The sequence below is a fragment of the Neolamprologus brichardi genome, chromosome 3 (genome assembly GCF_056152115.1).
Source record: "Neolamprologus brichardi isolate AB-2024 chromosome 3, ASM5615211v1, whole genome shotgun sequence".
NCBI classification, from domain to species: Eukaryota; Metazoa; Chordata; class Actinopteri; order Cichliformes; family Cichlidae; genus Neolamprologus; species Neolamprologus brichardi.
The window spans coordinates 39,742,858-39,760,704 of NC_142106.1; the positions used below are offsets into that span (position 1 = coordinate 39,742,858).

A 17,847-nucleotide genomic window follows, 5' to 3' on the forward strand; every position below is an offset into this window, starting at 1 on the left:
TCTATCGTTGGCCAAATTTTTACCGTTTCTATCGTATATCGTTTATATCGCCCACCCCTACTTCTAACCATTTAAGTCCTTGCAGGCTGTGTCGACCCAACGTGTAGTTTCATCTCTCAGGAGGTGCATGTCAGGTTACATGGAAGGTTAGATGAAGGGTTAAAGGGAGTTTCCAGTGACACTGTAAGTTAGGAAGTCTAAATCACACATTAGGCTAACAAACACTCCCAGAATGCTTGAGCTGAGTTTAATTCTTACGCGATTCATGTGTTTCTCTGCCCTTTAGGTCAGTCCATTGTGGGTTGCAAATCTGTCATCATCGAAAAGGAGGTGTTTGTCATTGTGGCTCAGCTGTTTGGTGGTTCCCACATTTACAAGTTTGATGACGACCAAAGCAGGTTCAATAAGTTCCAGGATATCGAGGTGTCCAAGATCTCTAAGCCCAATGATATTGAAGCCTTCCAGATTGGCTCTGATTGGTTCTTTGTGATTGCTGACAGCTCAAAAGCCGGCCTCTCCACCCTCTACAAGTGGAATGATAATGGCTTTTATTCGTACCAGTCACTGCACAAGTGGTGCCGTGACACGGATGTAGAGTCTCTCGACTTGGATGGGAAAGCTCACCTTATTATAGTGAGCCGCTCACAGGTTCCAGTGATCTACCAGTGGAGCCGGAGCAACCAGAAGTTCATCCTGCAGGGTGAGATCCCCAACATGGAGGATGTAGTGGTTGTGAAACACTTCCGGATCAAGGAGGAGCTCTACCTGGCTATGACGCGGTATATCGGTGATTCCAAAGTTCTGCGTTGGGGCACCAAACAGTTTGCTGAGATCCAAGCGTTGCCCTCTCGAGGCTCCATGATTCTCCAGCCGTTCTCTTTCAAGGAACGTTACTATCTGGCTCTGGGAAGCGACTACACCTTCTCACAGATCTACCTGTGGGACGAGGACAACAAAATCTTTGACCACTTTAAGGAGGTGTACATCCAAGCCCCACGCTCTTTCACCGTGGTATCTACCGACCGCAGGGACTTTATTTTTTCCTCGAGCTTCAAGGGAAACACGCAGATCTTTGAGCACATCATCATCGACCTGAGCTTATGAGGGGCTGTGCCTTATTGTCCCGTCTGAAATCACATGTCTTCCACTTGAAAGACAAATTCAAGAAGGAAACAAAAGAGAAAGGACCTTATGAACTGTTAAATATCCACACCTTCATAGTTTTCACTCACAAATTAGAGCTGGGTCAAGATGTATCGTGACTATTTCTGAATGGCCTTGCACTCATGGATCCTCAGACTTTCTGAAGTACTACCCTTTCATAACTACTACTATTCTCTTAAAAATACCACTGAAGTTTATGACGGGTTAAAAAAGAGACATTTAATTGAATCTATTTGGATTTATCTGTTTTTTGTTTAATATCTTTCTCTCAGTAGTTTTATGCAGCTAAAAATACATCAGGACCTGAATGAACGTAACAAATTTATTCTGATTTGTGGTGACTGATGATGGATTGATTGATTTTTGCCACCTACCTGTATGTCTGTGAAGGTTCTCAGTCATCCAGGTCATCGTAGTCAAAGGAGCTTGCAAAGAAAAGCGTCTGGACTTCTTTAAGTTACTTGAAGACCTGTATCCTCATACCCTGTGGTAACGTACAGTACCTTGCCTTATCAACACTGGGGTCTTTTGTTTGACACAGCACCTCCTTCTGGCCGTGATGATGAAGTACCACACCCCTCTACTCTTTCCATTACAGGGAATGTCTAGAAAGCACAAACCTTTAATTAACTTAACTGAGATCATAGAGTGTAGCTGTTTGTTGGAAGGTGTCTTTGTAGATGCTGTAGATTATAATGCATAGAGTAGGAGGCAGTGGTTTGTTGTTACAGTTAGTAAAATATCCAGGACTTGACCTTATACAAATTCATTAACAGAGAATCAACATTTAGATACAGCTTCTAGATCTGCTGTAATATAAGTACAGAGAAACTTTATCAGTATTGCAAAGGAGCTGTGTTTAGATGATGTCGGGGAAAATAAACCTCCTGATGTTTAAAAAAAACAGTTTTGTCCAATTAACAATAAAAATTTTTTTACTAACATCTGAAGTCAGAAGCATCAGAGGCCAAATTTGTATGACCACAAGGAAGGAAAATAAATGTACATGTAAATATATCTTCAAGCTTTCAAATTTTTATTCTGCTTTTGGAAATGCTGAATGTTGACAAGCTCCAAATGTACATAAACCAAGGATTGTAATGTCACCACCTGTTTGAATGGACCTTTGCACATACAAAACTCAAATGTTACTGCAGCCTGCAAGAGCATGACATTCAAAAAAGGGTGTTTGCCAAATTCTTTTTAGATAAACCTAACAAAGACTAAAAGTGCTTCTAGGTTAACAATATGCAAGCGTTACAATTCTTTTGTATGATTTTGTTTTAAGCCTAATGAATGTTCCTCTTAAAAATATAATGCAGTGTCAAAATAAATCTGTGAAAACACGACTTCTGAATGTGTTTTGTATTGACTGATAATCAGGATTATGGATATAATTCAAGTTTATTTGTGTCATTGTAGTGATTAATTCCTGACACTGATCATTAAAAATAAAACTTCCCCTCTTTCCCTAAAACCCCCAAAACAGACATTATGATTGTAAAGTTGCACAAAGAAAGAAGAAACATTCAGTACTGTCTGGTGTTTGAATGGTCACAGATCCAAAAGTGTAAAACCTGATAATGTGCAGTCTGTATGCAATCTAACCAGCACTAAAATCTCACCATTATATTCTGCCGTTCACATGTCAGTATTTCAGACACTCAAACACTTAAACACCTCAAACCCACTGTCAAATATGCTGGTTCAAGTGTGGGGATTTGAGCTTCTTCTGCAGACACAAGCAATAAAGCACCTTGCAGTCAACGAACTCCTCTGTATGCCAAAGTTTTTTAGAGTCAAATGTGAGGCTGTCTGTCTGAAAGATAAAGCTTCTTCTAAATTAGGCCATGCAACAGGATAATGACCCCAAGCTCAGCAGCAAATCTACAGCATGGACGTCCAGACCTCAACCTGACTGAAATGCTGTGTATAAAGGAATGCTTGCAAATGTCATTGATTTGAAGTTATTGCTGCTAACTGCTGGTTCTGTTAACGACTCAATCATAGAATGATTACGATATCAAACTAAAACAAATGCCTGAATCCTAAATTGTGGATATCCGATTGTGGTGATCTAAAATGTAACACTAAATGTGATTAGAACACGAATAATCTGGACTCCTGGGCTGACCGACCGTGAGGATCACCAGCCCGAGGAAAACACAAAATACACATGACTCTGTGACAAAGACAATTCATTCTTGAATGAAGACGTTGATAAGACACATTTAAAATGCAGCCAATTGTGTTTATTATTACATTTTTGGGGAAATAGAAGGGGGGTGGGGGAATGGTAAAGGAAAGGGATAGAAAGGAGGAAAGGGATAGGGGAGAGAAAACCCCAACAATCCCCTCTGAGCAAGCACGAGGTGCGACAGTGGATAGGAAAAACTCCCTTTAAAGGAAGAAACCTATGACAGAACCAGGCTCTAGAGGGGGCAGTCGACTGTCGGGACTGGTTGGGGGGTGAGGGTGAAAAGAGAGGGAGAGGGAGAGGGGAGAGGGAGATGGGACAGGTGTTACGAGTTCAAGGGAGCTAGGGGAGGGAGAGGTGTCAAGGTGTCAGGAGAGAGGGAGAGGGCAGGAGAGGGGAGGTCAAAATTACGATGGAACAGAGGTGGAGGAAGACGAGGTGACATCAGCAGTGGAAAAAGTAGAAAGAGAAGAAAAAGCAGGAGTGTCCTTCCTCCAGAAGAAGCGGAAGCGTTTCTTCTTCTTTTCCAGGAGCTTTTCCACGAGAACCTTTTTCTCTAGGATCAGGGTTCTCAGCTGATCGATTGTTTCGGTATTCTCCTTCTCAAGTCTCCTGCATGTTTTCTCCACTTCTTCTAATTCGGCTTGTTTGTCTTCAAGCCTTCCTTTCAACTCTTTAGATGTTTCCTCCTGCATTACCTTTGCCTCCTGCATCTCTGTATAACGCTCTTGTAATTTGTTGTGAGTGTCTTCTAACTGCTGACTTTTCCTCTCGGTTTCTTGAAGTCTGCACTGCAGGTCTTCATTTGTTTTCTTGAGTTGCTGCTTTAGCAGCTGCACCTCAGTGTTTTTTAACTTGAAGGTGTTTGAAAGTTCCTCGAGTTCGGTGTTTTTTGTCAGCATGTCATTGAGCTGACTCTGCATCACTGAGCACTGTTTTTGCAGTTTCTCCTTCTCTCCTTCCATTTCAGTTGCTTTGTTGTTCATTTTCTTGTAAAGTTCTTGCAGCTTTTGGTTTTCTCTCTCAAAGTCCAGGAGTAAACGTTTGTCTTCTTTCTGCTTTACGTCCTGTTGTTCTTTCTCTTGAAGCAGCTCTTGATATTTCTGCTTGTGCACTGCAGTTTTATCAAGTTTTACTTCCAGGACTCTGCATTTTTCCTCCATGCTTTGGAGTTGGCACCGCATGTCTCTCTGGTTTATTTCCAGTTGTTCTTTTTCTTGAAGAATCTGGTCATTTCTTTGCAGTGCTTTATCAAGCTTTGTTTTCAGCTCGTTTTCAAGCTTGCTTTCTTTCTGTTTGATCGGTTGTTGCTTTCTCTCTTGAAGCAATGCTTTGTATTTTATCCCCAAGTTTTGGAGTTCTATTTCCTGTCGTTTGTTCTCTTGGAGGATTTCTGTATTTTTTTGCAGAGCTTCATCAAGCTTTAATTGCAGCTCTCGATCCTTTTTGTCCTTGTCTTTTTCATTTTTCTTCTGCTGGAGGATTTCTTTGAGTTTTTCTATTGCTTTATCAAGCTTTGCTTTGAGCTCAAAGTTCCTTCCACGCACGTCTAGGAGTTCCATTTCTTTCTCCTTCTGAATATCTTCCTTTTCAAGAAGCTGTCTGAACAATTTATCTACTTCAGCAGTCTTTCTCTCATTTTCTTCTCTGAGGAAGATAATCTCCTTTTGTTGTTTTAAAAAACTCTCTGCCTGGGCCGGGTGTTGCTTGTTGTGCTTGTTCATGAGATTTTCCTCATGCATTTCTTCCAAGCACATCTTCTGAACTTGAATATTGTCTTCTTGAGCCAGAAGAGAAGAGCTGGGCTTTACTTTTTCTTTTCTTGTGTGTTTTTTCAGAGACATGTTGGAAAGTGTAAAAAGTTGCTCTGAAAAGGATCCAATTGTTTTGAAAGGTTTCTCTCTCGAACGTTTCAATGCTGCGAACATAAATGCTGCGAACAACAAACTAAAAGTTGTTGCTTCTCACCTCTACTTAAGGGTTTTAGGATCAAAGGATCAAAGGATCAAAGCGGCGGTAAGATTCTAAATGGGTGTGATGTCACGATTCTGGAAGCCAAAGAGGTTGTCACATGACAAACCCCCCCCCCCCCCCCCCCCCCCACATGACTTCTGATGTGTTGCTAACATTTTGGTTGTTGTGATGATTCAAATTTGTTCAGTAAACTTCATCAAATGAACACGTGTTGACATAAGCATATATTTGGATCTCATATCTTCTCATTAAATGTAGCTAATGTCCAATAAACTGAACTCTGGGACTTACCTAACACTAATATTTCATATATTACTTCACCTCACTAATTTAATTAAAGGGTTTTGTATTAAATTATAACGGAATAAAAAACCACAATGCACATGTGCAAATAACAGTAGCCAGCTGCTGCCACAAGAGGGTGATGAATTAAAGGTTCACAGAGAGATCTCTTTACTTTGGGACATTTAAACAATGTGTATTATTACATTTGATTAAACAAGCACTGCTTTTCCTCCAGGCTTCTAAAACTCTTTCAAAGTTTCTCTTTTCAGTCTTTTTTCAGTCCAGTCCTTGTACCAAAAAGTTATCTCATGAAACTGGATGAATGGAGGACAAAAGAAGATGTTTCAGACCTAAACCCCCACTATCTACACCAGCTGAATAGCATCTGAAAACCACATCTTTAACAGACAGACAAAGTCCAGCAAAGTCTCCACACAGGACCTGAGAGATGCATCTGAACCTTCAGTTCACTCCAAGATCACACATGTGCAGGAGAACTGAGTGCTGCTGTCAGATTTAAAAGTGCTTTAAACATGATGATACTGTCTTTGTTGTGGCGAATCCACTTAGCCAAAAAATGGATCGGACATCAGTTGTAGAAACGATAGTCTTTATATAAGGCTTCAAAAAGGGGAATGTACAACAAATAAACTTCTCAACATCAGAGCAACATATAATGGCTTCCCGAAACTTTCTTTGCTAGCTAAAACCCCCAGAGTAACTTTCGTCTACCACAAAGGATTCTGGGAAACGCAGTTTTCTAATGAAAATACCTGTTAAATGCTCCCCTTTAGCAGAAAATTAGATCTATAATTAACAGCTCTCACTAAACATGTGACTAACACTTAAATCACTTACAAAATAACCAAAATGCTGTTATCAAACAATAAATTGCAATAAAGTTACAACAGTCTTTGTTAAACAGCAGAATAGGTTTATAAAGTATCATTAACTAAAAATAGTTAAATAAATATCTCTAAATCTACTAAATGTAGACTTTTAAATTTTGGACAGTTTAGTATTACAGCTGCTGATTAAACAATAGAGACAGATGTGTAGTAAAACTTTTATTTAGTGTTTCAAGTCAAAAACAAACAGAGCAGAGATACAGAGAAAGTCTTTTGATGAAAAAAGAAGATACTGAACGTTGAGTAGAAATGCACTGTGCTTCTCCATTTACATCCTTTAGATCCAATCTTGACTCTTTTGCCCACTAAAATAATAAAACACTACTTTTTTCTGTATGTAATATAATCTAAAGCATCCACAGTAACATTTTCCACCATACGACTGCACTCTAAGGTCAGCACGGAGGTGCAGTGGTTGGTACTGTTGCCTCACAGCAAGAAGGTCGTGCATGTGAATCTGCTGGCTGCTGTTTGCATGTTGTGTTCTCTGAGGGTGCTCCGGCTCCCTCTCACAGTCCAACAACTTGCTTTTTTAGGTTAATTGTTGATTCTTTTGGGAATTACAATCATGAGTGGTGAACTGTCAAGTGTGTACACTGAGTTTTACATTGTGAAAGCTGGGATAGTCTTCAAGCCATCTCCAGCAACCCTTAAGTGCTTAAGAGAAAGGAAGGAAGGATAAGAAAGGAAGGAAGGATAACTACAGTTTATGATCTCAGCTGTGATTATTAAAGGTTTGTGCTTTCTAGACATTCCCTGTAATAGAAAGAGCAGAGGGGTGTGATAGTTCATCACGGCCAGAGGAAGGCACTGTGGAACCATCAAACCAAAGACCCCAGTGCTGATAAGGCAACATGCTGTCCATTACCACCAGGTATGAGGACACAAGGTAGGTGGCAAACTCATCTGATCCATCCTCAGTCGCCCCAAATGAGAGTAAATGTGTTACTTTCCTTCAAGTCCTGTCATATTATTTTGTATCCACAAAACTATTAGAACAGAAATATTTAACTTAAAAAGACAAATCCAAATAGATTAAATCATATTTCACTTTTTTCTTTTTTTTTTTTATCACTTTCATCAATGCCAGCCATATTTTCTGTAGAATAGAAGTAGTACTTGTATAATGGTTGTGCCTGTTGCCTGAGATCCCATGATTGTAAGGTGACTGAGAAATATTTCTAATTTAAGAAAACTATGAAGGAGTTGATATTCAACAGTTCCTAAAGTCAAGAAGTGGAAAGACAATCCTCAGGTGAATAAACAAGTGAAAAAAAAAGAAATAATTTCAATGGTGGTAACTGAATTGCCCCTCGGGGATAAATAAAGTCTTCTGAATCTGAATAAAAACTCTGTCAACAGATGAGAAACAAACAAACAAACAAAAAAGAGATCAGTATTATAATACAATATTAAAGAAAGTAATAATCCCCTTAAATGTGACCAATACACTAAATCTGTATGAAATCTTACATGATAGATGTTAGTATTAATTATTTTAGTTCTCAGACCTTTAAAGTGCAAAATAACAAAAACAAAAGAAAATAGACCTCACTTCTTACTTGTATTGTGGTGAAAAGATTTAACATTCAAGAAAAAACCATGAAGGGACACGTCCTACAGTCATAGGTTTACAGATTTATTTACAAAGAAAGAATCAATCTACAGTTTACTTTGTATTTTGCTTTAGAAAACATGATGAGAAACAAAATAAGAAATCATGTTTCTTAAATATGTGTAATGTATATGTTTTGTAAATTTACAATACCATTCACTAGAAAAAAAACCCTGCATGGTTTAAATCTCAAAATCATAATATTTGCTAAATCCACTTGTGGCTCTTAATATTAAGTACAAAGATTTGCTCAATTTCTATGTGACATACATGTTTGTACAGTTTGAATCTTTCATAGGCCCGAGGTGATTTCCACAAAGCAAAATGCATGTCCAACGTATTTATTCTGTTTACAATCAGAAATGGAAGTCTTTAAAACTATAATTGTGAAAAAAAAGAAGATTTTTTTTTTAACTTTTGTATTTGTTGAAGACGTCAACAAAATGTCTCTGTTTCTGTTCCTCATACCCCCCCATATAATGTAGAATTAAACCTGAAGATTAACTGAATAAAAATATAATGTTGTACTACTGTAGAAAAAGAATTGAGCACAAATAAAGTGTAGCAATAAGCAACCACAAAAAACTGAAAAACAAAAGCAGCGTAATTGTGTATAAATACAGTACACACCCTCACAAAAATAAAAAAAAATTAAAATAATAGAGTAAAGAGACTTAAACAATTGTAATTGTAATCTATTTCTCTCATACTTTTAAAAATCAATAGTTACTTTTTCAAAACATCAGGCACTTATTTCACACAAGTATAAATTATGCATCGTGTCTAAAATCCATTTAGCTGGTTCAGTCTAAGAGTCTTGGTCGTGCCTCCATTAAGGAGCCGACCTAGCTTGAAGATACTGCAGTGTTAGTGCTGGTAAAATGGAGTGTTGTGTAAGGAAGGACAACTATGTGCAAACATGTGGATCACCACAGCAGATCAGTGTCTTCTGTCGTGATGCCTTAAGAACTAACAGAGCAGCAGGAAGCACACCGACATGACATCTCTGCTACTACTAGCAGTTATTTTATTTTTTATGGCTGCTGACAACTTTCACTTCACTGGGTTGAGACTCTTGAACGGGGACACCCAGGGACTCCTCCGTGCTTTTAGATGGCATCATCAAAACTGTGCTAATATCCTCTCTTTCTTCTCTTTGAAACATTTCCTTTAATGGTGTCTCTAAATTCCAGCCTCGGTTCTTTGCAAATGTGTAAATACTCCCAAAGAGATCAGGAAACAATGCCAGAACATCAATTTGGGATGCTTCCTTGGCACTGTGAACAAGGAAGGTTTTATTACTGTATGGATAGAGAGATAGAGAGATAGAATCATTTAGATTAACTTACTAATGCACATGGAGATTGCGTATAAAGCGCAGTAATGCCAACGTGTTTTCAGTGTAGGGCTTTTTGCCATCCATCACCCGAACCAGCTCTTGTGGAAACTGCAACAACCACATTAGTCATGAAGTGGATTTTAGGAACATAGACATTTGATCTGTGATCTTGCAGTCACCTTATTTTTCCACTGTTTAAAGGATTTGTCCACAGCACATTTTTCAAGAGAATCAATCAGCTCCTGTTCAGCCTTTCTATAGTTTGCGACGTCGTCTCTGTTGCCAATCTTTATCAGGTATTCAGTTTTCCTGGAAATTTCAAATTATGCTTTATATATGAAAAAAGTACAAATAAAACATAAACAAAAGAAGAATTAATGAACATTTATAAATATAATAACAAAAGTGTAGGAAAAGGATTTAGCATTAGCAGAAAATGTTAGCATGCATGCTTAACTAGGTTCGTCCCGGATGATCAAGTGTGGCTCAGGTTTTTCCAACATTAACATCTCTATCGCCATTTTACAGTGAAACCAGGAATCATACATCTTGTTCCAGTAATCAGGAAAAATGATTTATCAGTCATCAATCAGCATGACTTCCTTACTTTTCAGAAGTCCAGAAGAAGGGATGTTTTAAGCATTCTTCTACTTTGGGTCTGTACTTTGGCTCTTTGTTGATCATCCACTCGATGAGATCTTTTGCCACCACATCTTGAACATGATCCAAACTGTACTTCCCATCATAAATGTTAGACTCACATTTACAGGATATGTCACCAAATGGATGGTGGCCTCCAGAGAGGATATAATAGATCAGCATGCCTGCCACCTTAATAATAACACATGTTATCAGTTTAGGTATGTTTACCAAGTCATCTTTCAGTTAATCAAGTTTGTGTTCAGACTTTACCTGGATGTCAGTGCTTGACTTGTATGATATCACAGATTCTTCTGCTAAAGTCTCTCGGGCCATCCAGCATTTGGTTCCTGCACTGCGTGTACGTAGAGTTGTTTGGTCTTTGGGTAAGCGTCTGCTTATGCCAAAATCAGCTAATCTTGCCCTCCCGGTAACATCTGCAGGAAGAATCATATGAAACAAAATCATATCTGGTAAATATGAATTAAAATGTTTGTTTTCTTGAATTTCAAACACGTCTTACCAATCAGAACGTTCTGGGGTTTGAGATCTCGATGAAGAATTTTTGAATTTGGAGAGTGAAGCACCTTTAGGCTTTCTAGAAATTCTTCGACGAGTTTCCTTAAAACCTTATCTTTCTTATCGTTGTTACAGACATTCCTGATATATTCTTCCAAAGTGCATTCACAAAGTTGCAGACAAAGATATCCAAAGTTCTCGTCCTCCTGAAAATCAACATATCGTACGATATAAGGATGATCGAGTTCAGGGAGACGTAGGATTACTACTTCTTTCTTTAGGACCTGGTATTTGCTTTTAGACATTCTCTTAATGGCAACTTCTGTGCCGTCCTCTCTCAGCCCCAAGAAGACTTCAGTACCATCGCTTCCATTCGCTATTCTGAATTCTTCATCATTCACATAAATAATGCTTCTGATTCTGGATATTTTACTGTCATCTGAGTCAACAAGCGTCTCCAGTTTGTCCTTCCACCTCTTGCTGATTGAAAGCCAGTTTCGTTTTTCTGATTTTTCAATGATGCTGTATTCAAAAGGCTTTACATTTGAAGTTGACTCCACAACAGAAACTTTTGTTGTTGGATCAGTTGCTGCAGTGGAAACGTCAGCATTTGGGTCTTCTTGCTTTTGGGTCTTTTCCTTCTTTTTCTTCTTCTTTTTCTTCTTCCTGCCTGATGTTGAGGCTGTGTTTCCCTCACATTCTGAGTTTGGTTTGCTCAGATATTCTTTCAGACTTCTCAGCACCTCTTTCAGCTTGTCATTCATTTCCATTTCTACAGATGTCAGTATGTCCTCAGGTACTGAGGTTATCCCCACTGATTTTAAAATATTTGCTTTCTGTTCAACTGACAGGTTTGCGAGTATACCGTACGTGTAGATCCTGATCTTAGTGGAGTGTTGCTCATTTACAAAAGGGGCAACTGTTCTGAATAAGTTTTCTAAAAAGTTGACGTGCCAGTCCTTTGTGCCTTTTGTTTTCTGTGTTATCACATACAGTGTTTGTAGCACTGATTCACAGATGTCAGGTCTCTCTTTTAGGGAAAGCAGTTCCAGTAGTTGTTGAACTATAGCTACTGCATGCTCACTTGTTATTTCATACATTGCGCAGAAGACTGGATTTAAACTTTCAACTGCCCTCCCTACATGTGTCTTAGGGATTTTTGAAAAGCGACTGGCTGCTCCTGCAATGTAAGTATTCACATTTTCAGTTTCCTTTAGCCATTTAATACACGCCTGACTATATTTATCTTTCCACCTCCCAGTAACAGTAAAAAGGAGTTCAATCATGGTCAGATGGAGCCGAGGATCTTCTGACAACATGTGACTGTTGAACATTTTAAACACTTCATCAGGAGTTTTTTCAAAAACTGCAATTTCCACATTCAAAAAATGTTCTATTTGGGAACACACTTCATCTCCATTTGATGCAAGGTGATTAATCATCTGAGATATTTTTTTACTTTCCTTAAGCCACTGAGGATCATTAGTGGGATCATTCCTGGGCGGCAGTGCCACCACTGCACCAGCAGAGATGAGTCTTTTCACGATATCCTCCCTGTTTTCAATAGCTGCAAGTTGCAGTGGTGTGAATTTTTGTTGTTGCAGTGGAGGAGGACTCCATCCATCTGGATTAGCTTTTGCCTCAAGCAACAGATCCACAAAATCAGGTGGTGCTTTGGACCGTGAGACATAATGCAAAGGTGTCCACTGGAGTTGAGAAGGTACATTTGGGTCTGCACCCTGACTCAAAAGGTAAGAACATATATCTGTTTTTTGATTAACAACAGCAGCAATCAATGGGGTTATCCAATCACTACACTCTCTACAGGGGTAAACTTCATTAACATTATTGTCCTTCAGTAATTTCTTGAGCTCTTTGAGGTCATTGATAGTTATACACTGGATTATAGGATGTGTTTCTGTTGGTAAGGGGACTGCCAGTTGTACTTGAGTAAAAATACTCATAGTTTTCCTTCAGATTACCTGTGAAAGAAAAATTACTGAAATTAGCCAAGTATTCAAAATTTGGTTACAGTTTAATCTTTAGAAAAGCGAAAAGAAAATTAATAAAGTTTGAGTTTAAACAATATTAAAACTTTGCAAAGGTTTTTAGAAGTGAATAATTGGCTACCACACTGGAAGATTCATGCATAAAATAATATTCACTTGAAAACACCAACACCCTAAATTAGAATTCATCAATTTCAGTACTTTTGCTTGTGTTACATCTAGCCATAAATGTATCCCAGTAAGTAAGAAATTTTTGGCACAAAATGAAGAAAACGCTACTTTCATTTTACTTTCAAACTGAATTAAGTAAATATGTAGAATATGAACATTTCTGCATTTTTCTTTTGTAGTTTTTGAGACAATCATGATCAAATGTTTGCTCAAATTACAAAGTGGAATAAAAATGGCTTGAAAGTGGTTTGGTGGGCCTTTTTAAAAAAAAAGAAAAGATATGTAATAATGGATTGGCTTTATATAGCGCTTTTCAAGGCACCCAAAGCGCTTTACAATACCACTATTCATTCACTCTCACATTCACACACTGGTGGAGGCAAGCTATGGTTGTAGCCACAGCTGCCCTGGGGCAGACTGACAGAAGCGAGGCTGCCATATCGCGCCATCGGCCCCTCTGGCCAACATCAGTAGGCGGTAGGGTAAAGTGTCTTGCCCAAGGACACAACGACCAGGACAGAGAGCCCGAGGATCGAACCGGTGACCTTCCGGTTACAGATACGCTTTTTAAATTTCTTTACCCAAAGAAAACTTTTAATATTTTAATTAGTAACATGTGTGTTTATCTACAATTTTATTCTATGCATTACAGAGAATAAAGTAACGGTTTGAACAGTGAGGGCTGCAGCAGTGCAACTGAAGAAGAGTTATAAAGAAAACAAGACAAGCTAATTAATAAATTATCGTATGTCTTGTTTATGGTTGCAGTGGCATTCTCCGATGTTTTAGATTCAATGTGTTGGTTAAACAGATGTGTCATAGATTTGCCTTGCATGACCCGCTACAGATAAGCAGGAAATCATTGTGTCTGTAATTTCACCACCATTAAAATGTTTGTCTAATGTTCTTGCTGCTGTTATTATTATTATCACACGCCTTTCTGTGATGTGGACGAGGATGGTCAGCACTACAACTACTGTACACACTTTGTTATCTGCACTCAGATTGGATGTTAGCCCACCTATGCTACGCTGTCAGTGTGACAGTCCGACCAGATTAATGGCTGAAAGGTGCACTTGGATTCATTCTGGCCAAATTTCAGATCAACACTTCTTGTTTGATGTTCAATAGAGACAAAACCTCTGCAGCTGTCAGTGTTTTAATGTACTGCTCTCTTTTGTCTCATTGTTTCCATTTACAATAATGGATTACACAGCAGTGGGAAATAGATTTTCAGTACAGTAAAGTGCTGTAACTAAATTTAAGGTTGTAATTCACCCACTGTTATCTTCTTCAATGCGTTGTACTAACATAGTGCAAAGCAACACAATTCCCACAGAGCTCGATCATCTTGTTAATAATTTTACTTCTTCCATACGACTCTGGCTACTGTAGCTCCTCTGACAGAGAAGACTCAAAACCAAAATACTTGACTCTCTGGTATAATGTTTAAATGTGCACCTTAAAGCAGATAACTCGTAAGCTGCAGAGGAAATGGTGTCATCATTTAGCCTGGAGAAATAGTTTGCAGCTTTATTTTTAAAAAAGCCCTCTGTAAAGCTAGAACATCTTACTATTCATCCCTGACTGAAGAAAATAAGAACAACCTGCAGTTTCTTTTCACCACTGTGCGAGACTGACAAACAGTCAGAGTTCTGTAGAGCCAACTATTACTTTAACATTAACTAAATTCAACTTCAAATTCAAATTTTTATTTGTCACATACACAGTCATACACAGTACGATATGCAGTGAAATGCTTGGACAACTGCTCGTGACCTAAAGAAAAAAAAAGAGAAGGCTATGAATAAGATAGGAAATAAATATGAAAATAAAAAAGGGTAAATTTAACCAGGAAGGAATAAAAATAAAATAAAATATAAAAATTAAGTTAAGAATGAGATAACTGTACAACACAAATTAGAATGAAGGGTAAAGGGTAAATTTAACTGGGAAGAATAAGATAAAATATATAAATTAAAGTTGAAAATAAAATAACTGTACAGCAAAATATACAGTATAGAAATATATGAAGAAATATAAATATAAATATATATATACACACAATAACAGCAGCTGTACAAATATTAACTGGAAATGAGGAATATAATGTCCAGTGTTGTGCAATCCACATTATATAGTGTCTTGTGCAGTGCAAATATGCTTAAAGTGGTTTAAGTGATGAAGTGAAAACAATGTCCAGAATGTCCAGTGTGTGTGTAAGAACTATATGTGTGGGTCAGTACTGTGTGGTGGTGTGATTGAGAGACCGTATCGCCTGCGGGAAGAAGCTCCTCCTCAGTCTCTCTGTGTTGGTCTTCAGGGAGCGGAATCGCTTTCCTGACCTCAACAGAGAGAACAGTCCGTTGTTGGGATGGCTGAGGTCCTTCACGATCTTCCTGGCCTTGGTCCAGCACCGCCTGCTGTAGATTGAGTGCAGGTCAGGGAGCTCTGAGCGGATGGTGCGCTAAGCTGATCGCACAACCCTCTGTAGAGCTCGTCTGTCCTGCATGGTGCTGTTCCCGAACCAGGTTAAGATGTTTCCCGTCAGGATGCTCTCTATGGTGCAGGAGTAAAAGTTCCTGAGCACCTTGGGGGGCAGTCGGAAGTCTCTCAAGCGTCTGAGGTGGTAGAGACGCTGACAGGCCTTTTTCACCACGGTGTTGATGTGACAGGTTAAAATGCTCTTCATAGTCTATGAAGAGCATTTTAACATAATTCCCCCTTCTAGTGTCCAAGTGAGTAAGTGATGTGTGGAGGAGATGAGAGATGGCATCGTCTGTGGAACAATTTGGACGGTAAGCGAACTGTAGTGGGTCCAGTGTGTCTGGTAGTGAAGAAATGATGAAGTCTCTGACCAGGCGTTCAAAGCACTTCATCACTACTGAGGTGAGGGCTACAGGGCGATAGTCATTGAGAGAAGCAGGGTGGGGTTTCTTTGGGACAGGAACAATGATGGACTCTTTGAAGCATGTGGGGATCACCGACTGAGATAAAGAGATGTTGAATATCTCAGTGAACACAGGAGCTAGCTGGTATGCGCAGTCTCTGAGGATACGACCTGGGATGCCATCTGGTCCTGCTGCTTTCCTGGTGTTCACTCTCTCGAAGGCTCTCCTTACTTCATGCTCGGAGATGACGAGCACGTTTCCGGTGCTGGCAGTATCTTCCTGTCTGCAGTAATGTCGTTGTGTCCTTGGGCAAGACACTTCACCCGTTGCCTACTGGTGGTGATCAGAGGGCCCGGTGTCGCCAGTGTCCGGCAGCCTCGCCTCTGTCAGTGCGCCCCAGGGTGGCTGTAGCTACAATGTAGTTTGCCATTAGAGAAAAAATTGCCTATAAAAATCTCGCCAACGTAACATTATGCATAGCTACTTTCAGCACCCTCTACACACTGTGTAGATCTTAGCATATCCTATAAATGTGCATTAAACCATTTGTTTTGTTTTATCAGGGTCAATTCATATTTCATTTATGCAGACTAATTTTTTATGACTTTATTTGGGATGGTTTGGTAACTAAACTCTTTCTACCAGCCAGAGTAATCACTGGTGGAATTTAGTAAAAGACAAATAAACAAAAAAAACTTTGATGCAGACACATAGACTACGAGTTATTACACAGCCTATGTATGTACCTAAAGCATTCACTTTAACTCCAGCGATTGCGCCCAGTCATGACGTTTTAGCTAATCATCAGTGCACGAGTTGGACAAAGCAGGAACTCTTACAATTGTGAAAAGATTGGCCCATACTGTGACTCCCACACTGTGGGAAAGGAAGGGCAGCGGTGAAGCTCTTTTCCTGAGTAACTGACCAGCTGATATTATGGCTGATATTAAGATATTTTGGAATCTCCGCAACAAAACGCAACCCTCGACGCCCATGATCATAGGGTGTGACCAAAGAGTTAAAAATATCCCGAAGAGGGCTCAAAGCGCACGCTTTCACATGGGTGATTTCATAAAGAAAGCAAAAAGATTATTTTATGATGAAGTTTTAAGATAACTGGCGGAGGATTGTCAGAAAATTTACTTACAGTTTCTAAGAGCGGTGTCTGTTGTTCTGATGAGGCCCACACCTGTCAGGTTACTCCACTTTCTTCACTGCGCCACGCTGTCTCTTCCGGTTTCTCCCATTTCCGGGAATACGTTCCAAAGTTGTTGGACCGGTTCAGGCCAGAGAAATGTATTGCTGGGAGGTGAGTCGAGTCCATCTCAGGTTTGTGGGATGTCTTCGTGTCTTTTTTGGCGGCTTTCAGATCTACTTCAGGGGAACCTTGGAATTTTGTCTATCCCCGACAGAATTTGTTCGTCCTGCGTCAGGAGCGCCCACTGGGCTGTTTTAGTTCAGAAACACTTCTTATGGTGACTTAGTACTAGAGATGGACCGATCCGATATTACGTATTGGTATCGGTCCGATACTGACCTAAATTACTGGATCGGATATCGGAGAGAAATAAAATATGTAATCCGATCCGAAGTATCACAAAATTACCTCACAAAACGCACTAATTGCCGCAACCCAGCTCGGTGCATCGGAGCAGTATGTGTCACGTGATAGAGCGGCTGTTGTCTCCAAGACCTGTGGCGGTCTTGTGGAGCATTTGGATCCCCGCTACATGCTTCCTAACCGCGGCATTAAATCTCGGCAAAAACTATCCCAGAGAAGTAAAGCAAGTGTGTAAGTTCATCCCTGAATGTTTGCATAGTATTTCCACGTTAAGCTTAACAACTGATATATTGAGCCACAGCTGGACTGGCCATCTGAGTTCCATATTGAGGTGAAAAGGAAGCGATTTGTCCCGTACTTCAGCTAGAATTATAAAAAAATAGACAAAATGCTGGAGTTATTCTGTTTTTTGCTGCGCAGTTGCATCTACTTCTCTCATTCTCTCCCCTCCCTCTCCTGTTATTACTTCAAACATGAAACTGATCAATGATCAGCTGATCGGCTTTTCTGCCGCAAGTCCCGTCTTTCTTGTTTGTTTATCGCCCACTTTGCGCTAGAAAGAGGAGACCAGCGGA

At 39.4% G+C, this 17,847-nt stretch overlaps 3 protein-coding genes across 3 annotated transcripts; 1 reads left to right on the forward strand and 2 right to left on the reverse strand.

The window, feature by feature from the left end:
* The first annotated feature begins 139 nt into the window (after nucleotides 1-139).
* LOC148104291 (leucine-rich repeat LGI family member 2-like) lies at nucleotides 140-1,104 on the forward strand. The gene is made up of 2 exons (XM_087838335.1): nucleotides 140-146; nucleotides 287-1,104. Exons 1-2 carry the CDS (start codon nucleotides 140-142, stop codon nucleotides 1,102-1,104), a joined length of 825 nt encoding a protein of 274 aa, XP_087694461.1.
* A 2,563-nt stretch (nucleotides 1,105-3,667) lies between these two features.
* On the reverse strand, nucleotides 3,668-5,334 carry LOC148104292 (uncharacterized). Its single transcript, XM_087837609.1, has one exon. The coding sequence runs from the start codon at nucleotides 5,287-5,289 to the stop codon at nucleotides 3,769-3,771; it is 1,521 nt and encodes a 506-aa protein (XP_087693735.1). The 5' UTR covers nucleotides 5,290-5,334; the 3' UTR covers nucleotides 3,668-3,768.
* A 2,829-nt stretch (nucleotides 5,335-8,163) lies between these two features.
* Nucleotides 8,164-16,930, reverse strand: LOC118453551 (uncharacterized). Its single transcript, XM_087837610.1, has 7 exons — nucleotides 16,859-16,930; nucleotides 10,645-12,622; nucleotides 10,395-10,558; nucleotides 10,090-10,313; nucleotides 9,662-9,791; nucleotides 9,493-9,590; nucleotides 8,164-9,420 (listed from the first exon to the last, which is right to left on the reverse strand). The coding sequence occupies exons 2-7, from the start codon at nucleotides 12,602-12,604 to the stop codon at nucleotides 9,171-9,173; spliced, it is 2,826 nt and encodes a 941-aa protein (XP_087693736.1). The 5' UTR covers nucleotides 12,605-12,622; nucleotides 16,859-16,930; the 3' UTR covers nucleotides 8,164-9,170.
* Between the last annotated feature and the right edge of the window lie 917 nt (nucleotides 16,931-17,847).

Bases quoted from the DNA above. Each gene is read 5' to 3' on its own strand.
- LOC148104292 (XM_087837609.1), bottom strand. From the start codon at position 5,289: ATGTTCGCAGCATTGAAACGTTCGAGAGAGAAACCTTTCAAAACAATT.
- LOC118453551 (XM_087837610.1), bottom strand. From the start codon at position 12,604: ATGAGTATTTTTACTCAAGTACAACTGGCAGTCCCCTTACCAACAGAA. The intron at 10,314-10,394 runs GTAAAGTCTGAA...GTTATTATTAAG, and splicing joins AGTCAAGCACTGACATCCAG to GTGGCAGGCATGCTGATCTA. The intron at 9,591-9,661 runs GTGACTGCAAGA...TGGTTGTTGCAG, and splicing joins TTAAACAGTGGAAAAATAAG to TTTCCACAAGAGCTGGTTCG.